Here is a 21,714-nt window from a genome sequence, read left to right as displayed (position 1 = left end):
ACGTCTGGAAGACAGTAATGCGGGCAGGAGCTGATTGGCTCCACACTGTTGCATTGTAACGCCAGGAACCTGGGTTCAATTCCAGCCTCAGGTGACTGTGGTGTTTGCACATTTTCCCCATGTCTACGTGGGTTTCCTCCCACAGTCAACAAATGCATGTTAGATTGATTGGCTATGCTAAATTGTCCCTTAGTATCAGGGAGATTAGCAGGGTAAATACGTGGGGTTATGGGGATAGGGTCTGGGTGGGATTGTTGGTGCAGGCTTGATGGGCCAAATGGCCTCCTTCTGCACTGTAGGGATTTTATGATCACTTCACAGATGATCAAGAAAAGGCTGATGTGGAATTGGTCAGATTGGATTTGTCTCATCTTCGTGGATAGGACATTCCTGGGCAATTTTATACAATGCTGTGTACATGCCAGTGTTGTAGCTGTACTGAATAATCTGATGGCATTACAGCGAGGCTGAGATTCTAGACCATCAGTCAAGCAATTCCAGATTATTCTCAAAGTATTCTAGTGTGGCAAAGAAACTAGAATTAGAATTGTACAAACTATTGCATTATTAGATTCTTGAATAAAGCAAAAAAAAACCCCAAAGTGTTCAAAAAATAGAAATTTTATTTCATAGGATTTTAACTCTGAAAACCAACTCATGTACAACAGATTAATTCTTAAGAGTAACTTCTGTATCATAAAATACAAAAATCAATAGTCAATCCATCAACCTGGTTTATTGCTGGGCCCATGTACAAGTGCATTATTGACAAAACAAAAACTTACAAAAATTAAAATGATTAGATGAAAGAAAACTCCGGAGTCAAAATGTGCGTCATTGGAACTTCTAAGAAACAACCTAAATTTAGATTGGAACCTTGTATATCAACCAAATTAAAAATATACAACACTATTTACAACCATATTACTTTAAAAATAATGCAAATGATTCACATGTCCATGTATGAAAACCCACAATTATAATGTACACTTATCTGTAGGACTGCAACATAATGAGCTGCATATAGCAACATGCTGCATTGTGTTAATGAGCGGAGAGAGGGGCACAGGCTCACATTCACAATGCTGCATAGTTGAAAAGCTTGGCCATTTTTTATTCACACCAAGGGGAAAAGCAAGCACAGTACGAGTTAGAAAGATGAAAATAAATTCCCTAAATGTTTGCTATTCTGCAACTTTAGCAACAAGCTCAAAAGGGCATTACAAGCATCCAAGAAAAAAAAATGATGAATACTTCTTGTATGCCAATTCCTGGCTGCTGAGTGAGAAATAAGTTTGCTATCCTCATAGGAAATAAAACACTTCCAAATTTTGCATTACAGGCAAGACAACTCATCAGCAGTGCCATGTTTTGGAATTCCAGGTACTTGATAAATTATACTGGAAATTAATTGTAGTTATCGGCAGTGGAAGCAACTCTCCATCAGTAGAGTGAGAAGTTGGAAGATTACCCTTAATAAAAAGCATTGTTTGAGTCACTGAAAGGAAACTTTACAATAAAGATGATTAAATAAAATTTGCTTTTCACCAGTTTGATACACATTTCAGATTTGCATCCATGCTTAAATGTAAACTGCAAAGTACATTTGGCAGTGCCAGTTAACATGGTGGCTTGGAGGCTCCATCCTTAGCTAGACTATCTGCTGCTTCATTTCCCGTGAAACCAGCATGACCAGGCACATGCATCTGCAAAGCAAGTAGAAACAAGTAATGCATTGAGACACTCAGTGCTGTGAACTTCAAGTTCCATAAATCACAGGTTTTAAAAAATAGCTTTTAGTTTAGGAATTTTTTAAAATGAAGATAAATTGAAACAATGGTGACAATCCTAATGTAAATGCAAATCCAATTTCTCCAACTAGAGGGGTAGGACCTTGCACCTGATCGGGTTTCACAGGAAGTGAAAAGGGGAGACAAAGAAGAAAAAAGGAACAGAAAAACTGAGAAACACAGTGAAGAGAAGTGAGAACTGAGAGCAGACAGGGAGGTCTTACAGAAAAGAAAAGGTCTTACAGTGCACAAGCGTGAGAGATAATGAGCAAGCAATAAAGAGGCAGCCAAGAGGTAGGAAGACAAACGTTCGGAGTATGAGACAAGCAAAGAAACAGGAAAGAAACTAGCAGCTATGTCAAATAGTTCTGATAAATCATAATTTCCATCGGCAGTTCACTGATAGTTTCCAAAACTTTTAAAGAATTCCCAAATAGGCACGCACAATTATTAATCTGTCAGCATACCATGGGGGGGGGGGGGGGGGGGGAATCTTACCAAAAAACAGCCAAGTGTCAGGGTAGTACTGAAAGCCAACGTGTTTCTCTCTAGTTTTCTCTCCAAATTCCCCAGGCCCCAAACGCTCAGCCTTCAACACCATTATTCCTACAAAACCCACCTCCAAACTCCATGGCCTGGGGCTCTGCTCCTCCCTCTGCGACTGGATCTTGAACTTCTGAACTCAGACCTTAATCAGTAAGGATAGGCAACACCTCCTTTGTGATCATCCTCAACACTGGTGCCCCACAAGACTGTGTTCTCAGCCCTCTACTATATTCCTTATACACCTATGACTGTGCGGCCAAATTCCTCTCCAACTCAATTTTCAAGTTTGCTGATGACGCCACTGTAGTGGGTCGGATATCAAACAATGACAAGACAGAGTACAGGAGTGAGAGAGAATCTGGTGAACTGGTGCGACAACAATAATCTCTCCCTCAATGTCAACAAAACAAAACTAGTTAGTCATCGACTTCCCATCCATTGACTCTGTCTACACTTCCCACTGCCTTGGAAAAGCAGCCGGCATAATTAAGGACCCCACACACCCTGGACATACTCTCTTCCACCTTCTTCCGTCGGGAAGAAGGTACAAAAGTCTCAGGTCACATACCAACCAACTCAAAAACAGCTTCTTCCCTGCTGCCATCGGACTTTTGAATGGACCTACCTCGCACTAAGTTGATCTTTCTCTACACCCTAGCTATGACTGCAACACTACATTCTGCACGGTCTCATTTCCTTCTCTATGAATGGTATGCTTTGTATAGCGTGCAAGAAACAATACTTTTCACTGTATACTAATACATGTGACAATAATAAATCAAATCGCGATCAAAGCCGGCATTACCTCTACACCACCCACCCCCCATCTCCAGACTAAACCCCACAGTGCCAGCATTACTGCTCCCTCAATAAACAAAGTAATCGCTAACCCTCTCTCCCTGATCAAAGCCAGCATCAGCCTGTTTCTCCCCCCTTCCCGCTCTTTTTCCCCCTGCTGTGACCCCTATTTCTCTCACCCCATCCTCTTCTCGCCCTGCCACCACACCCCTTCCCCCTCTCCTGACCCATCCCCTATCGCTGTTCTGACAGTGAGTGCCGGCTGAAAATTGTCCTTGGTACAGAAAATGGTCATAGCTCTATGCTTCTGGAAAACAAATTCAGAGGTTCTGAAGTGGCATAACTTTAAAATCCTTTCACGCCTTACATTTAACATTCGCTATCTGGATTAGTGAGCTCGTCAAGGTCACGTAGAAAAAGTGAAAAGAATTTAAGCAAGAAGTAATTTTAGTATTTTTCTCTTGTAAATTAACACAATATAAAAGATTCATATCATCTAGCAACTACATACAATTAGATAGCATGTGGTCAGCTTGGGGATTTTATTTACCCCTAGACTCACAGCAGAGAATTGGAACAATGGATCAATTCTCAGTGTTTCCTTGGGACTTTGTCCCCGAAAAAAAAATTGCTTACCCATTCAACATTTATACCGGAGTTTAATTTGTCAAGTCTTTCAAAGTCCTGTTTGTTGATTACTGATCCTCCAGAACTAAGCTTCCAGCCATTAGTCTTCCAAGATTTGATCCACTTTGTGATGCCTATTGGAAAGAACAAACTTTCATTTATTAGCACATTTCACAAGCTCAGGACTTTTGAAAAGATTTTACAGCTAACAAAGTACTTTGTGGTTACTGCTGTAATTGTAATGTAGGTAACACAGCCGCCAATTTGGAACAATCCTTTGCAAAAGTTCAATCTAAAATGTACAACCATATATTGCTCTTTCCAATCATTTCAGCAAATCAAAGAAAGAAAGAAAGGATGTAAGGAAACACTTAAGTATCAAGAGGCAATTCAACAACATGAGGGGAGAACATGAGTCTGATCTACAAGAGTGCACTTCCTGGCAGAAATCACCAAATAGTAATCAGATGTAGAAACTGACTGTTTTAAGATACAGTTCTCATGATGCAGACACTTGCAGGCTAGGCAACTTATTTGTCGACCCAAGGTGGTAGAGTCTCTTTCTTGAATGACTCCAGTCCACGTGGTGAAAGCAATGCTGTTACATAGAAAAATCCAGAATTTTGACCCAGCAATGGTGAAGGAACAGCAATTTGCATTTGCAAGGCAGAATTGAGTGCCACTTAGAGACGGATACTATGTGTATTCTTCATGGCATTACAAGTTGGTGGTTTTGTAGGGTCTACCATGGATCATTTGGCAACTTACTGCAGTGTATCTTGTAGATAATGCACACTGCAACCACACTGTTTCAGTGGTGGGTTAAATATTTAACTTTGGATGTGGTGAATGCAATAACAAAGACAAACCATAATCTGCTTTAGGATGGTGCAGATGCAGAGCACCAATACATTATTAGTTTTTTAAAAAATGGAATGTATTCCTCAGCACCTCTATGTATACAGAAATATGCAGCTCTGACAGATCTTGGGTTTGATCCATTGTCTATGCTAAGTAGCTGCTTAGATCAGGGCAACAGCAGTTAAACAACAAACCTCAGTCACTTGTATTAGTGAGAAAAAAAAGCCACTCATTCCTATTACTTGTGACCACGCAGCTAGAAATGCATGTGTTTAGCAGATGATGTTCCTCACTGGTGGAAAGTTGACACTGCGTAGGCTCAAACATGAAGAATGGCTGAGGTAACGTGGAGGCGCTCACCATGAGTCACCGTTTCAAGATTATGAAAAAGATATATTGGAAGTTCATGGTTTGACTTTATGATAATCATAGATATCCCACCTACAAGCTCTGACCATCACTTTATAGGTTTGAGCGACTCACCATTAATTGTGAACATGCTATCTGTGAAAATAATCAGTTTTTCAATATTCAGTTCCTTGGCCTGCTCGATTGCACGACAAGCTGCCTAAACATGAAGAAAAAATATCACAAGCAGTTTTAGTAACTTTTAGTTCAAAGATTGTTAGTGAGATAATGTTTGATAGCATTGTAGCTTTTAAAAATCCAGTTTGCATGTCATAGTCATGCCACTAGTCTGAAAACGGTTTAGCTATCAACATAAATTCCTATTAAAACACAACAGATGCAATCATGATAAAAACTTCTGCACATTTCTTCCTGCACAAATGAGACTTGGCAAAATTTTAAGATACATTTTCCCAAACAAAATACTCACAACTATTTCTGCCCTTTGGTTGGTCTGTCTTCCTGGAAGTCTTTCACTAAGGTTTCTGAGAAAAAAAAGTTAAGATGAGCAGTAGAAAAGAGCATTGTAAGAAAACAAAATGCCACACAATACAAAATTCCAGATCTCTTACATTCACAGGAAGGGATATGGGGATTGTAGGAAAAGACCTATGGTATCACAGGACTTTGGAAAAGTGAAATAGATGACATGAGATATTGCAGATTATTTAGCTCTACATTCAGAAAGAAGATCACTTATTGAACTTTGAGCACAGCAAATCTCTGGCATGTTCTAGGGAGGATAATGCTTTTTAAGTTATTTTGTCCGACTTTCCTCATCTATTCTTCATTTGCAAGGCATAACCCATGCTGCAAAAACTCTCAGAAGGTTTGCACAAGAACGTTATTCATTGCTGTATCCCAAAAAGATCACTCTTGGCAGCCTTCATATTCCATAGTAGACAATTTGATTTATTATTGTCACATGTATTAGTATACAGTGAAAAGTATTGTTTCTTGCGTGCTATACAGACAAAACATACCATGCATAGGGAAAGAAACAAGAGAGTGCAGAATGTAGTGTTACGGTCATAGCTAGGGTGTAGAGAAAGATCAACTTAATGTGAGGTAGGCCTATTCAAAAGTCTGACAGTAGCAGGGAAGAAGCTGTTCTCCAGTCGGTTGGTACGTGACCTCAGACCTTTGTATCTTTTTCCCGAAGAAAGCTGGAAGAGAGAATGTCCAGGGTGCATGGGGTCCTTAATTATGCTGGCTGCTTTGCCGAGGCAGCGGGAAGTGTAGACAATGAATGGGATGGTTTACGTGATGGATTGGGCTACATTCACAACCTTTTGTAGTTCCTTGCCCTCTTTTTAGGTCAAACCAAATAAACAAACTCAGATTAAATCAGGACAAAGTAAAAGGGGCAGCTCCCCAAAAAGGAGGGGGAACAGCCCGAACAGAAATCAAAGTACAAAGGAAACTTAAAAACATCAAATAGTCTTGGGCAGAGGAGGAACCAAACCAAGCTGTGATAGATCTAGAAAGAATGCTTTCTATGGTGCATCTGTAAAAGTTGGAAAAAGTCGTAGCTGACATGCCAAATTTCCTTAGTCTTCTGAGAAAGTAGAGGCATTGGTGGGCTTTCTTAACTATAGTGTCGACATGGAGGGGGGGAACCCAGGACAGGTTGTTGGTGATCTGGACATCTAAAAACTTGAAGCTCTTTACCCTTTCTACTTCGTCCCCGTTGATGTAGACAGGGGCATGTTCTCCTCTACGCTTCCTGAAGTCAATCACAATCTCCTTCATTTTGTTGACATGGAGGGAGAGATTTAACTGTGTTAAACATCACCTGGTGTGGCTCAGGAGATCCACTTTGGCACAGCATCCTCTGCTGCTTTTGCTGCTGAAGACAAGCGTGAGCTGATGAAGTGTTTTCCTCTGGCCCTTTGTCGCCTTTTTTGTTTCTGCTCATCTCATCCAATACCCTTCCAGTGAACCTCTAGAGGTCATGACCATCGGTGACTGTCTATCTGCTATCTTCATATCTCGCTTACAGGCGTTCTTGTAGCAAAGTTACGGACACCCAGTAGATTTTCACCGAGTGGCTAGTTCACTATTACAAGTCTTAGGGTATACAGTTGTTATCCATCCATCCTGGCTGAGCAATGCAGATGTTGTTGGCTTTGTAATGAGTGTACACTGATGAAATTAGCATGCTTCAATACCTTCAAGTTGGTGTCCTTGTCCCCAGAAGAGATGCCAAGGATACGTCTGAAGCAATGAGGGCGAGGAAAAAAAAAGGTGTTCAGCCTTGACTCCTGCCTATCATAGTTGCACAATGATTATCCTACTGTAATGAGACCTGGACAGAGGGCTGAGGGTGCAAGCTTGGTGGACTTGCAGTTTGGTGTTCTCAGTCAGGTTGTGGTTCCATGCACTCTTTCTTAGATTGGGTGTGTTACTGCTGAAGCTTTTGCTATGTGCGTGTTGATTTCAGTATTGAGTAAGATTGCTAGCGACTGTGGAGCCTATGTATGTGAATCTATCAACAGCGTCCGATGTCACATTCTCAATGCAGATAGAGCAGTACGGCAATATCTTTGATGATGACATTTGACGTCCTGATGCAGATTTCCAAATCCTCTACAGGTGTGAAAGAGGCTGTCCATCTGACGATTAAGGTGTTCCTCATTATGGAATGCTAGTGTGGCATAGTCAATGCAGAGCAACTCTCTGATAAGGACGTAGGATACTTTTGTCTTGAATCTCAGGCAGGCCAAGGCTGACCAATTCTGGTATGCAAGTGAATGGTCTCTGTAGATGAACGTAAGGCATATGACAGCAAGGGAGCAAATATGTCTAAGAGCACGGTCAAAAACACAACCCTGTTTGACCTCCATTGAGATCTTGCACCATCAAACCTGACCTTATCCATCATGTTATGGAAAGAGATTATACTCCGGAGCTTTGGAGGGTTGTCCATTTTCTCCAGCAGCTTAAATAGACTTGGCTCACATGGTTGAGTGGCTTGGCAAGATCAATTAAGGCCCTTCTGGAGTATGGCAGTACTACGTTAGGAGTAAACACTGGTTCGCATATCGCCACCATGTAGAATATGAAACTTGTTACTGAATGACTCTGGGATCTAGCAGTAACAGAGGAACAGGGACTGCACCATCGTGGGCACCCTCAGAATGGGGGGGGGGGCACGGAGGGAAAGCAGTGGTTGGGTGGGTAGAAGTGTCCTAGTTTCAGCTGTTCTCCTTTCTCCCTTCAGGGGAAAGAGAACAGTCATTGACTGGATAAACACTGGGGCGAGATCATATCAGGATTATCACAGTTGTCGGAATTCCCAAGATGCATTAGCACTGGGGCAGGACCCAACAATTAAAGTTGACTGTCATAGTTAAACCAAAGTTACTATCATAAGTATTATCAGATCAAATACTTATTGAAAACTGCCTGATTACAGTGGAGAACTTAAAGTATCGAAAAAATAAGCATTGTAAAACAATGTTCACTTACAAATCATTTCAATTGGTGATTGTTTCTCAAGTACATTTGATATTTTTTCAAATGGAAAATAAATTCTATTACTTACAGGGAATGACCAGGTCCCCAGTACACACCGATTCCAGCCTTAGCTCTTTTTTGCCCGTTACCTGTACAGCAGCCATCTGTATAAACTGCAACAGCATCTCCTGATCAAAGAAGCAGAAACACTTGGATTTCGTTCATACCAATGACACCCTGATGCACATTTATAAAAGGAGCAAGCACTTAAATAAATGTTTACAGCCAAAACACAGCTGAAATCAGTTTATATTTTCAGCCCAAAGGAATTACAATTATTTAGTCGCATCCCAGTATTAGTTTTCTACTTTGAGATGGGCTGTACTTAAAACTGTCTCCTTTAATTTTCAGGTAAAATGGCATACTTGAGAGGGGGATATGCGATCTCATACTAAAATTGCTTGGAGACAATGTGACCTCGTTATGTCGACAAACTCCAATTGGAACCCATTGAAAATATAGTATAATTTTTAAGACCTGGATACAAAGGTGAACAGAACTCCCACTTACCTGACGAAGGAGCAGCGCTCCGAATGCTAGTGGCCTTTGCTACCAAATAAACCTGTTGGACTTTAACCTGGTGTTGTGAGACTTTTTACAAAGGAGGAGGCAGCTGATTTTGCTGTGTTCAGACTCAAGTCAGTCAACAGGGTAATTTTGGGAAGACCACCAAAAGCAGGCACTGTTATGCCAACCAGAGGAAAAGGACTGTTCGTGTTAATCTTGTGTGTTGGCAAGGGTGGATTCCCTGTTTGGAGGGATGAAAATTGTGGAGTTTTAAAGACCAAGGAGTCACCAGAGTGTGCCTTGCTATTTGGAAGTCTATTTGACTATGTTCAGAACATCGAGTGAGGGGACCTTCTTTCAAAAAACACAGGAAGTCTCACCCTGGTGGGGCATGGGGGAAGAGATTCTGCTGATTTCAGGAGGAATTTGGGACTCGATGTACAAGACTACATCTCTGATAACAGTGCAACATAATGTTTAAATGTGGTATGGGATTTTCAATTGTCTTAAGTTAATGAGGAGTACCATTTCTGTAGCCTAGTATATTAGTTGCCTACTGAGTAATGTTTAGTCACAGTTGATTTTTTTTTATTACAGTCAAATTCTTAAAACATGAACATTTTTGTCACATGATCCTTCGGGTTAGTCAAAAGGAAATTCATATCTTCGTTAAAGGCTATTGGTATCTTAACTTGTTCTTGAAAGGAAGATCAACATGCATAGCACAACAACTTAAAATTGGACTGTTGACACAGAAAACTTGTCAAAGCAACATTGAGGCAAGCAATGAAATATTAGGAGGGGTGCCCAAAGGCTTGATTGAAATAGTGAATTGTAATGAGTGTCTTAAAGGAGATAAAAGGTTTTCAACAGGAATTCCACATAATAGGATCCAGGTAGTTGAAATGATGCTAGAGAAGAGATGTTGGGTTGAGGTGTTTAGACAAAAAGACAACGAAGAATTGTAAAAACAGGTTTTAATTTTGAGGTGGTGGGTGACCAGGAGTCAACGTAGATGCGGAAGAATAGGGTGGATGGGCGAGTGAGATTACACTTGATAAGAGTGTTTAATGTAGAATATAATTTGAGTGTTTAATGCACTTTGTAATTTGACATCCCACACAGGTGTTGATCACCAAAAGGTTGAGGGTTGAATTAGCCTCAAATTAAGTTTAGCTATAAAATTTTCACATAGTTTAAAACAGTGACCACAGTAGTTGTCCCGATGAACATGCTGGTCCAGCTAGGTGCAAATAAATCCTTAAATTGTATCAATAAGCCACCACTTCGCACCTCTTGTACTCATGCAAAATACTTCTTTGAGCAATTTTGTATTCCTAGGTAACATAAAGTTAAGAATCACTCAAGATCACAGTAAAGCTACAGATAAGTTACAAAATTATTTCTATTGTTTTCCTTTCTTCTCCATTTACCATTTTTTATTATTCTTCTTCAATGGGCACCTGCTTAACACTTACTTTCTATTAGCCACCATTTTCAATGCCAGATTCCTTCTGTTTCACAGAAGATTAATCTCACTGAATATTTTTCTCCCAGGCAACGAAGGGGAAATTACTGATGGATTACCCAAAATAATTCAACCAGTAAAGCAAAAGGTTCAGTCTTTTTCAGATAATACTGAAAGGCAAGGGCAACCGGGCAAAATCATTCATTGGCAGCCGAGTCAGGAAATATTGAAACACGCTCCAATTACTGAAACCCAAGGAGGGGGGGGGGGGGGAAAGATTAGTGCATTAACAAAGTAGTATATAATTCATGTGGTTAAATAGAAATTGAAAATTAATTTGTTCCCTATATTTTTATCTTAGCATATTTTAATAACCAAAGCCAACTAAAAATATAGCTTCCATATATTCTTGTATGCAGTAAACCATAATATTAAATGAATCCAAATGTAAAACGTTGAATTTTATCAAGTCCTTTTATATTGCATATTAGGAACAGTGAGGCAATACTTTCACCTACCCATGTAAGTAAACTTCCGTTCTGAGTCACTGAATGGTTCTGTGCTTTTGAAACGTTTTGTGCATGGCTCGTCATCGGTATCAGATGCCAGAGAACGTTTTTCCCCACTACTGTTCTCTCGTTTCAACTCCTCATTGGCAGAATTGCTTTGGTCACGACATTCTAAATAAAAGTTTTGAATGATCAGTTCTATTGCAATTTAATGAAAACATGCAGATTTAAAGACAGATTCTCCAACGATATAATGTGTTCGTAAGGTGGGGACAAGTTTCAAGAAATTAACAAGAGATGGCAAAAAATACTATTTGCAAGTTCCATCTGATGGAGAACTCATTGTTTTCAGTTTCCAGGAAAATGACATGTTATATTTTACACATACACAAATGTTAACAGGCCAACTTCTGGCATGCTACAGCAGAGAAGACAGCTAAAGGAAGTTGAATAGGTTTTCCAATAGATGCATTGGTCACGAACACAGGGCTTTGCAATATTCGTATGTTTTGAAATGTCCCTTTAAGTCCAAAGTGAGAGAATTCTGGAATCGGTGTAATTATAATCCCGAACAAACAACAAATTTCTGAGAAATGTCCGTGCAATCTCAGGTTGCCATAGGGATGAGAACTGGAAAGAGGAAAGAATAAACAGGCAAGTAATTTAGTGTTGAATTGCACCCTGCTTGTAAGTACTGAGGGGGAAAAAAAGCATGATTCATAGAACAGAATCTACTGAGGAGAAATTAAAAACTGGTTTTGTAAAAACCAAGAAAGAAACTCGAGGGTTCAATTTCTGTTCAAATGAAAGGGAATGGAACAGACTGAGCTCTTGAGGAATCATGGAAAGAACAAAAAATAAATTGGGAGACAAGGTTAGAGTAGGATTGGGAAGGAAAGTTCCACTGCTACTGAAGAAAGCAAAATACTGCGGATGCCGGAAATCTGAAATAAAACAAAACAATTCTGGATAAACTCAATAAATCTGGCAGTATCGGTGGAGAGAGAAAGAGTTAACAATGTGAGTTCATATGATCCTTCCACAGAACTGCTATTGTCTTGGTTTTACTAGCATTGACTAAACAGTCTGACCTGGTTAACTAAAGGGATCAGATAAAGGATTCTCTGGAACCTGTGCCACCAGGACTTTGGTGACCCTAGGAAAGGGGATTAATTGAAGCATGCTTTGCTGGTGATAATTGTATCTGGAAAATCTAGTCAGATGCTGGAAGATTCTATTCCACATGGCAAGGAGTGATTGAGCTCGGCTGGAAAACGGGCGGGAGCTTTGGGACGACCTTTAATATTACATGCGTGCCTGAAGTGTGGCATAACATAAATTTCACCTTTAAGATGCGCTATTTCCTGGTTAGTTAATGCTTTAATGATGTTGATTTTTGTTTGTTACAGTAAACATTTTAAAAAGTGAAATATTATCCTCCTGTTTGTTCCATTGGATCATTTCAAAAATCCATTTATTTTTAAAAGTTATCAGTCTCTATGGGGAAGATAATACCATTGTCAAGAACATGGCACCATTGAGGTTTAAAAAAATTCAAGTACCAATCGAGGCAGCATTTCTTTAGCAGACAGTTTCAAGCAGAATTGCAGTAAAATTCCTGCTGAAATCTTACAGAATATTGTAAACAGAGTGTTTTTTAAAAATCTGCTCTGAAGTTAATTTTGTGTGTGTTTGTCACTGCAAAATAGAATCATTTAAAAAAGTCTCCATGTTTCATCCAAAGAAAGATTGATGCAGGTGCCTAACCTTTAATTGCAGTGTTTAATATCGCTGTAATGCTGAAGGGTCACCCACAATAATTTGTTAGGTATTCAAGTACATATCTGCTTTACCTGTTAAGGCAACTTGCGAACTTGAAGCCACAGTACCTACAAAAGACCATGCATCTTCTTCAGTAGCAAACTTCTTGAAACTGGCAGAAGGAAATTTGTCGACTTGTTCTTTACATTCATCCCTAAGGTGAAAAAGTACACCATTTTAGAGGAACAATGTCCCAATTCTTTAGTATTGTTTTATAAAATTCTTTGATTCTTAACTGCTAAAAATCTGGCATAAAACTAAGGCAGCAATAAAACACACTGGGCTGGAAAATGCAGTGGATTAGAAAGCAATCCACTCACCTCTGGGATTTTGAATATCAACCATTATGAGAGAACGAAGACCTCACGCTATACGTTTTTTGTAATATATATACCCATATCCTCATGGCTATTTCTAAAATTTTAAAAACTAAACAAACTGCTAACAACTGCTGAATCTACGTCTGTGACCTGTGATCAAAAGGACCTACTTGTTGGTGTCAAAGAGACTTGCACCTCATTATCTGAGGTGACACTAGAAATCCCCCTGGGGGCTACACAGACCAAATTAAAAGAAAAATATACAAAGGCCACCTGCATTTCATAACCCAAGATGGCCATCAGGAGTCTACTTGTCTGCTAAGACAAAAGGCCCCGCAACGTTCCTTTCAATTCTTAATGGTTGGGACATTTAACCATCTCGAGAACCCAGATGGGGGATACACATCCATCGTCAAAGACAATGTGCAGAAGTGGGGGTTACATGACCTTTAACTGTGGGGCCAGTTACATAGCCTTGTTGTACTACAAACTCGGTTTGATTTGATTTATTATTGTCATATGTATTAACATAGTGAAAAGTATTGTTTCTTGCGCGCAATACAGACAAAACATATCATTCATAGAGAAGGAAACAAGAGAGTGCAGAGTGTACTGTTACAGTCATAGCTAGGGTGTAGAGAAAGATCAACTTAATGCAAGGTAAGTTCATTCAAAAGTCTGACAGCAGCAGGGAAGAAGCGGTTCTTGAGTCGGTTGGGACGTGACCTCAGACTTTTGTATCTTTTTCCCGACGGAAGGTGGTGGAAGAGAGAATGTCCAGGGTGTGTGGGGTCCTTAATTATGCTGGCTGCTTTGCCGAGGCAGCGGGAAGTGTGGATGGAGTCAATGGATAGGAGGCTGGTTTGCGCAATGGATTGGGCTATATTCACGACCCTTTGTAGTTCCTTGCGGTCTTGGGCAGAGCAGGAGCCATACCAAGCTGTGATACAACCAGAAAGAATGCATCTGTAAAGGTTGGTAGAGTCGTAGCTAACATGCCAAAATTTCCTTAGTCTTCTGAGAAAGTAGAGGCGTTGGTGGGCTTTCTTAACTATAGTGTCGGCATGGGGGGGGACCAGGACAGGTTGTTGGTGATCTGGACACCTAAAAACATGAAGCTCTTGACCCTTTCTACTTCGTCCCTATTGATGTAGACAGGGGCATGTTCTCCTTTACGCTTCCTGAAGTCGATGACAATCTCCCTCGTTTTGTTGACATTGAGGGAGAGATTATTGTTGCCGCACCAGTTCACCAGATTCTCTATCTCATTCCTGTACTGTCTCTCGTCATTGTTTGAAATCCGACCCACTACGGTGGTGTCGTCAGCAAACTTGAAAATCGAATTGGAGGGGAATTTGGCCGCACAGTCATAGGTGTTTAAGGAGTATAGTAGGGGGCTGAGAACAGTGTTGAGGATGATCGTGGAGGTGGTGTTGGTGCCTATCCTTACTGGTTGTGGTCTGAGAGTCAGGAAGTTCAGGATCCAGTCGCAGAGGGAGGTGTCGAGGCCCAGTCCACGGAGTTTGGAGATGAGTTTTGTGGGAATAATAGTCTTGAAGGCTGAGCTGTAGTCAATAAATAGGAGTCTGACATAGGTGTCCTTGTTATCTAGGTGTTCCAGGGTTGAGTGCAGGGCCAGGGAGATGGCGTCTGCTGTCGACCTGTTGCGGTGGTAGGCAAACTGTAGTGCATCCAGGTAGTCCGGGAGGCAGGAATTGATTCGTGCCATGACTAACCTTTCGAAGCACTTCAGAATGATGGATATCAGAGCCACCGGCCGATAGTCATTAAGGCACGCTGTTTGGTTTTTCTTAGGTACTGGGATGATGACCATCTTCTTGAAGCATATAGGGACCTCAGATTGTTGTAAAGAGAGGAGAGAATACCTCCGCTTGCTGATCTGTGCAGGATCTGAGTGCACGTCTGGGTACCCCATCCAGGCCAGTTGCTTTCTGTGGGTTGACCTTCAAGAAAGCTGCTCTGACATCTGCAATGGTGACCCAGATACAGGTTCATCCAGGGTAGAGGGCCACTCTCGCTGATCTCTTGCTCAAAACGGGCATAGAATGCATTGAGCTCATCAGGTGTGTTGGAGCCAGCGATTTTACATGCTATGTCTTGCAGACTTTGCCATAGCCAGCGGGTGTTGGTGTGGCTAGCCTGGGACGCTAGCTTGATCCGGTATTGTCTTTTGGCCTCTTTGATGGATCTCCTTAGATTGTACCTGGCTTTCACCTGACTTGAACGCCTCAGACCTGGACTTCAGCAAGAGTGGATATCCCTGTACATCCATGGTTTCCAGTTGGGGAACACATGGATTGGCTTCTTTGGCACACAGTCTTCTACACACTTACTAATGAAGTCAGTTACTGTAGCGGTGTAGTCGTTCAGGCTGGTCGCAGAGTTTTTAAATACTGACCAGTCCACTGACTCCAAGCAGCCCCGTAGGAGATCATCCGATTCCTCAGACCAATATTGCACGACTGTTTGCGGTTTCGTCATCCAACCAGCAGCATCACAGAATACCTGGTCCCATCTACACAGTTTCTATTGGAACTGCTGCACCATTGCCTGCAAGACTGATTAGTTATCACAAGCGTATTTAACTGTATGAAGTCAACTCTATTGAAAAAGCGAATTATACGGTATCGGGTTTCAATCTGCCAACCTCCACGAAGGAATACATCAGTGGTGTTTGGTTCTGAACTCTGGACCCACATGGAACAATATTACTTTGTAGTTTTTGCATTGTACATCTTTATTTTCTCTATGCTTTTATTGTATGAATGCTAAGGAGGCAACGTTGCTGCCCTCCTCCTAAGGTTTGATTGTGTGCAAATAAACTAATCCATCAAGTTCACCTGATCTCAAGTTTGCTGTGGGGTTAACACAAAATTGGTTCACACTAAATTGAGAATTTGAGATATATGTGCTTAAAAGGGGGGGGAAGCAAATCAAAAATGGCTTTCTATTTACAGATGGGTGATGAGGCACAGCGGTTAGTGCTGCTGCCTCACAGCACCAGGGAACCAGATTCGATTCCAGCCTTGAGTGGCTGTGTGTGCGCAGTTTGCACATTCTCCCCGTGTCAGCGTGGGTTTCTCCCGCAGTCCAAAGACATGTAGGTGAGGTGGATTAGCCATGGTAAAGGTGTGAAGTTATGGGGATTGGGCAGACGGGAAAGCCAGGGTAGGATGCTCTTTTGGACAGTCAGTACAGACTTGATGGGATGAATGGCCTCATTCTGCACTGTAGAGATAGGAGAAATTAGCACTGTTTAAATTAAACACCCTTGCATCCATAATGGTCTTTCTTCCTTATAGCTCAAAGGAGATTGTACACTACAATCCACAAATTATATTGTATATATATTGAAATATAATGGATATAAATTTACACAGTATAATTGTCTACAATATACTGAAAAATACATTTTCTTTTGCACAGTCAACTTTTCCTCCCCACCATTGCCAAATCTTATTTTCCACCAATATTGTGGAAACTGTCTATGTAAACTTTACAGACTGTAATTACACAATCCTGAGGGGTTGGGACTAACTTAGTGCTGGGAGGGGTGGGACGCAGAGAAGAAAATGTGAGGTATTTACATTTGGGAGCCAATGGCAAAATGTGTTTGCAGTGAGATAAAAGCAAAATACTGTGGTTGCTGGAATCTGAAACAAAAACAGACAAAGGGTCATCCAGACTCGAAGTGTTAGCTCTATTCTCTCGCCACAGATGATGCCGTACCTGCTGAGATTTTCCAGCATTTTCTGTTTGCGTTTATAGTGGTTAGACTGCGAGCTTCCAAAGTCCCAGGAAGGTATTGAGAATGTCAGATCATAAGAAATTATACTTCAAACTGTCCATTTCCTTTCATGATAGAATACAGTTGAGGTTTAGTGATATCTCGAGAAAAGCTAATTAGCATTATTACTTGAATACAAAGCCCATGAGATTCACGTCATCATGGATAAGACCTTGGGTGGGGACACAGGAGTCCTTAGAGAAGCCTACAGCTGAATCCGTCAATAATTTTCCTAAATATTACTGAAACCCCTACACAAGTCAGTCTGCCAGGATCTGGAAGATAGGGGGAGCGAGAGGTCTTTATGGATTACCACACAGGAATGCAGGCAAGAGCTTGTGCTTGGATTGAAAAGACTAAATTTGCAAAGAATTAATAGGAGGTAAAAGATTTGTCTACTTTGAACTAGAGGAAGGCATTCCAGTGAAAATCCTCACTGTGTAACATATTAATGAGATCAAAAGTTACCAGGCTGGGAAAGGAAAAGAACTGAAGTAAACCTTTACAAGAATCACTTCAACTAGTTCAGGGAGAACCGAATGCCCCCCGAAGGGATGATGTAAAGTATAATTGTGAAGTGGGATTTTGGGCGTGCTGAAAGTGAAAGTTCTGTTTGGTAGTTTAAAGTGTAAATTGCCTACACAAACATTGAATCAATATTGCTCCTAGTTGGCTTGTTACGATAAAAGTATTAAACCGTCATCTGTGTGTCAAACTAAACTGACAATTATAGAAACACATGATCTACAGTTTGCAGATGTCAGCTGTGTGGTTGCCCACTCTGCATCAGATTAGCAATCCACTCTCAATCTCTTCAATTCGCCACATGAGAAACTCGGCCTGTCCTTGAATGTTGCCAAAACAAAATTCACAGTAACCCCAAACTTGGTCAACTAAATATTCCACCTTCGAAATACGGTGAAGGAGAGACTCTGGAATATTTAGAGCAGTGTCCATCGCTGAGCAGCCATCTCTCTCAAAAGGTCACCATTGAGAGAGGTTCAACACTGCATCAGCTGTGCTGGTTCAGCCTTCTACAAATTAGAAATAGCATGCAGCATGAAACACAACGTGTCATGAAAGGTTCAGTGCTTCCATGGGTTGGAGGGCACCAAGAGAAGCAAGGTGGGCAATCCCTGAAGGCTAACAATTACTGTGAAGCTACAGTACTGTAAGGTTGCGCAAGAATGCCGCAATATCGGGATGTGTGCCCAATGTCTTCTCATATGATTCTGGGTTGGGTGCACGCCTGTACGTTCAACATAAAATTCGAGCCCATGAAGTTGCCAGATTATTTTAAAAACGCAACTGGGTCACTAATATCCTTTGGTAAGAACTCAAGCTGCCATTATTACAGGGTCGACACACTTGGTTGTCTCCATGCAACTAGGGATGGTCATTAAATGAGGCCAGCAAAGACAATGTGGCCAGGAATCTTAATGGCTCTTTACGCCTGGAGAAGATACCAATTTAGCAGAGGCTAAGAGAGTAGAGAGGAGATACAAGAGAACATTGCAGAAATAGAGATTTTTTGCTATGAAGATAAATAAGGCTTAGGTTGTCTTTTTTGGAACAGAGAAGGCCGAGAGTAGATGGTAATGTGCATAAACTTGAGGGGCCCAAATAGAGTGGATAGGAAAGACCTTCTTCCCTTAGCAAAGAGATCAATCATCATAAGCATCGATTTAAAGTAACCAGTGGAAGAATTAAAGGGGAGTTGAGTATGTTTTCCATCCAGAAGGTGGAGGAGGTCTGAAACTCTCTGCCTGAGGGTGGTAGAGGCAGAAATCCTCATTGCATCTGAAAAATACTTGGATATACACTTAATGGAGAAAAGTAAAAAAAAAAATCAGAAAATAAGATAGATGAGGAAAAATGGATAGAGCGGCATGGCTGCCTCACAGCGCCAGGGATCTGGGTTCAATTCTGGCCATGGGTCACTGTGCAAATCCTCCACACATTCTCCCCATGTCTGCATGGGTTTCCTCTGGGTGCTCTGGTTTCCTCCCACACTCCAAAGATGTGCTGGTTAGGTTGACTGGCCATGCTAAATTGTTCCTTTGTGTCAGGGGAACTAGCAGGGTAAATGCATGGGGTTATTTAGGTGCAGGCTTAATGGGCTGGGTGGCATCCTTCTGCACCATAGGGATTCTTCTTCCAAGCTCCAGTTTTCTCCCACAATCCAAAGGTGTGCCAGTTAGGTGGATTAGCCTTGCTAAATTGCCCGAGTGCCCAAAGGTGTGTAGGTTAGGTGGATTAGCCATGGTTACAGGGTTTTAGGGATAAGGCAAGGGTTTGGGCCTGGGCAAGATGCTCCTTCAGAGACTCAGTGCAGACACAATGGGGCGAATGACCCCCTTCTGCACTGTAGGGATGCTATGGTTCCAAGTAGTCTTCTATAGCTCTAAGTCACTCAAGTTAGTATTGAGCAAGAAAACTTTGACAAACTTGGCTCTATTTCCAGACCAAATATCCTGATCTGGCCAATATAGTTGCATTGCACTTACAACAACAAGCAACTGCAGGATTAGGTGTTAAAAACACTTTTGGGGCTTAAAACAAAAACACTGAGGAATAGGCTGAACTTGGAGGTCGAACATGAAACAGAAATTCTCCAGTTTATAAACAGACTCACTGGTGTCTCATCAAAACCAGCGCCGTTCCTCCACACAAAAACAGAAAAATGCTGGAAAATCTCAGCAGGTCTGACAGCAGCTGTGGAGAGTAGAGGGAACGTCTTCCCATTAATTCTGATGAGTTATTTTGCAAGAGCAAGTGAAAGTTGGTGACATTGGACCGATATGTCGTCCGTGGGATCTTTTACCCTCCTGAAGTGTTTTGCGGTTGAGAAAAGTTCGAGGACCATTGTGAGGGGCTGAGTTCCAAAAGCTTCAAGTGGGAATAGACTGGGGAGGCTCTCTCTGGGTCCCCTGTGACCCCCCCCCAAACAGAAGGACAAAGCTGCAAAATCACCTTTCACTCACCAGGTTGCATATACTCCGGGCTTCCTGCCAGCCCGCACCGCGTAATAAAACTGTTTCTTCATGCCGATGGAGAGGGCCGTGATCAGGCCACTCAACCGCCACATCCACCCCCCAGTCCGGAACTACCCCGACCGCTCGCTGAGGCCGCGCCCGCTGATTGGCTGGAGGAGCGCATGTCTAACAGACACTTCTGTTTGTTTGGACAATGCCAATCAGATGACGTCACACACCTTCTCCGCCCTCTCAGCTTCCAGACCCGAGCCCACAGCGACCCCCGGAGGCGGGGATGAGTCATGGCTTGTTTTTATGTACATGTACACACGGGTGCTCCTCCGCCCCGACTCCACAGCGGCACCCGGAGGCGGGGAGGAGTCATGGCTTGTTTTTAAATGTTTCCACACGGATGTTCCTCCGTCCCGAAGCCACAGCGACCCCCGGTGACGGGGAGGAGTCATGGCTTGTTTTTGTTTCCATACGGATGCTCCTCCGTCGCGAAGCCGCAGCGACACCCGGAGGAGGGGAGGAGTCATGGCTTGTTTTTATGCACATGTACACACGGCTTCTCCTCCGTCCCGAAGCCACAGCGACCCCCGGAGCCGGGGATGAGTCATGGCTTGTTTTTATGTTTCCATACGGATGCTCCTCCGTCTCGAAGCCACAGCGGCACCCGGAGGAGGGGAGGCGTCATGGCTTGTTTTTATGTACATGCACACACGGGTGCTCCTCCGCCCCGACTCCACAGCGACACCTGGAGGCGGGGAAGTGGAAACACTGGTTGTTTTTATAATGGGCTTTTCGTGCCTACTCAGCTACGTTTGATCAGACTTGTTATTACCCTTAGGTTACCTAAGCTAGTGCATGGTATTAGTGTAACCATGGGTAGAATCGAATCTAATAATATTAAAGATTGTGGAGTTTTAAACTTACATGCATCCGTGGAGAGAGAACCTGCCTGACGACGCCAAACTTGCTGAGTATTATGTTCTCTGCTTTAATTTAAGTTTTTCAGCATCCACAGTCTTTTGTATTTGTATAGGTCGCTCCTAAATACAGATATTTTACACTGGTTTAAAATCCTTTCACCCAAAGCAAGTCGGCCACGTCCGTCCCAGTTTAGGGTGGCGACTTTGCACCGGTTGCAAAGTTTTCAAACCAGTTTATACCCAGATATCAGTCATCCAGTGTTAATCACATGTATTTGCATTGACCAACAGTCAATTGTTACCCCATGTTGTACTTCTGACGAAGGGTCATCCAGACTCGAAATGTTGTCTCTATTCTCTCTCCACAGATGCTATCAGACCTGCTGAGATTTTCCAGCATTTTCTGTCTGTGTTTGTATTTCTTCAGCTGCTGTAATTACTGTAAATTAGTCTAAAAGGAGGCAGTTACAGCTGCACCTAAATCATTCAGTTAAGAATCCAAAAGAGAAAATGCTGGGGAATCTCAGCCGGTCTGGCAGCATCTGTCAGGAGAGAAAAAAGAGCTGACGTTTCAAGTCCAGATGACCCTTTGTCAAAGTTAAGAATGACTTTGTCAGTTAAGAATGATCCACTTTCTGGAAAATCCACCCCTCTTTATAATAATAGAAGATGCCACATTTTGCTGATTGTGACTGGTAGAAATTGTTACGGTACTGCTGTAAAGGCTTATTTGTAGCCTATTTCTAAGCAACTTAAGTTGCTACAAAATGTCTCAAGCTTAAATTCAAAATGTCTGCATTAGAGTCTTTTTCAGCCCCTCATGCA

At 41.9% G+C, this 21,714-nt stretch overlaps 1 protein-coding gene across 1 annotated transcript; it reads right to left on the bottom strand.

The window, feature by feature from the left end:
* Positions 1-602: 602 nt before the first annotated feature.
* Positions 603-20,125, bottom strand: rnaseh1 (ribonuclease H1). The gene is made up of 8 exons (XM_078213199.1): positions 19,967-20,125; positions 12,887-13,008; positions 11,043-11,204; positions 8,578-8,677; positions 5,461-5,515; positions 5,106-5,190; positions 3,771-3,895; positions 603-1,706 (listed from the first exon to the last, which is right to left on the bottom strand). The coding sequence occupies exons 1-8, from the start codon at positions 20,068-20,070 to the stop codon at positions 1,620-1,622; spliced, it is 840 nt and encodes a 279-aa protein (XP_078069325.1). The 5' UTR covers positions 20,071-20,125; the 3' UTR covers positions 603-1,619.
* Positions 20,126-21,714: the final 1,589 nt, after the last annotated feature.

The sequence above is a fragment of the Mustelus asterias genome, chromosome 5 (assembly GCF_964213995.1).
Source record: "Mustelus asterias chromosome 5, sMusAst1.hap1.1, whole genome shotgun sequence".
Lineage (NCBI taxonomy): Eukaryota > Metazoa > Chordata > Chondrichthyes > Carcharhiniformes > Triakidae > Mustelus > Mustelus asterias.
The sequence above is the reverse complement of the archived record's forward strand: the minus strand, read 5'-3'. Positions and strand labels throughout refer to the sequence as shown.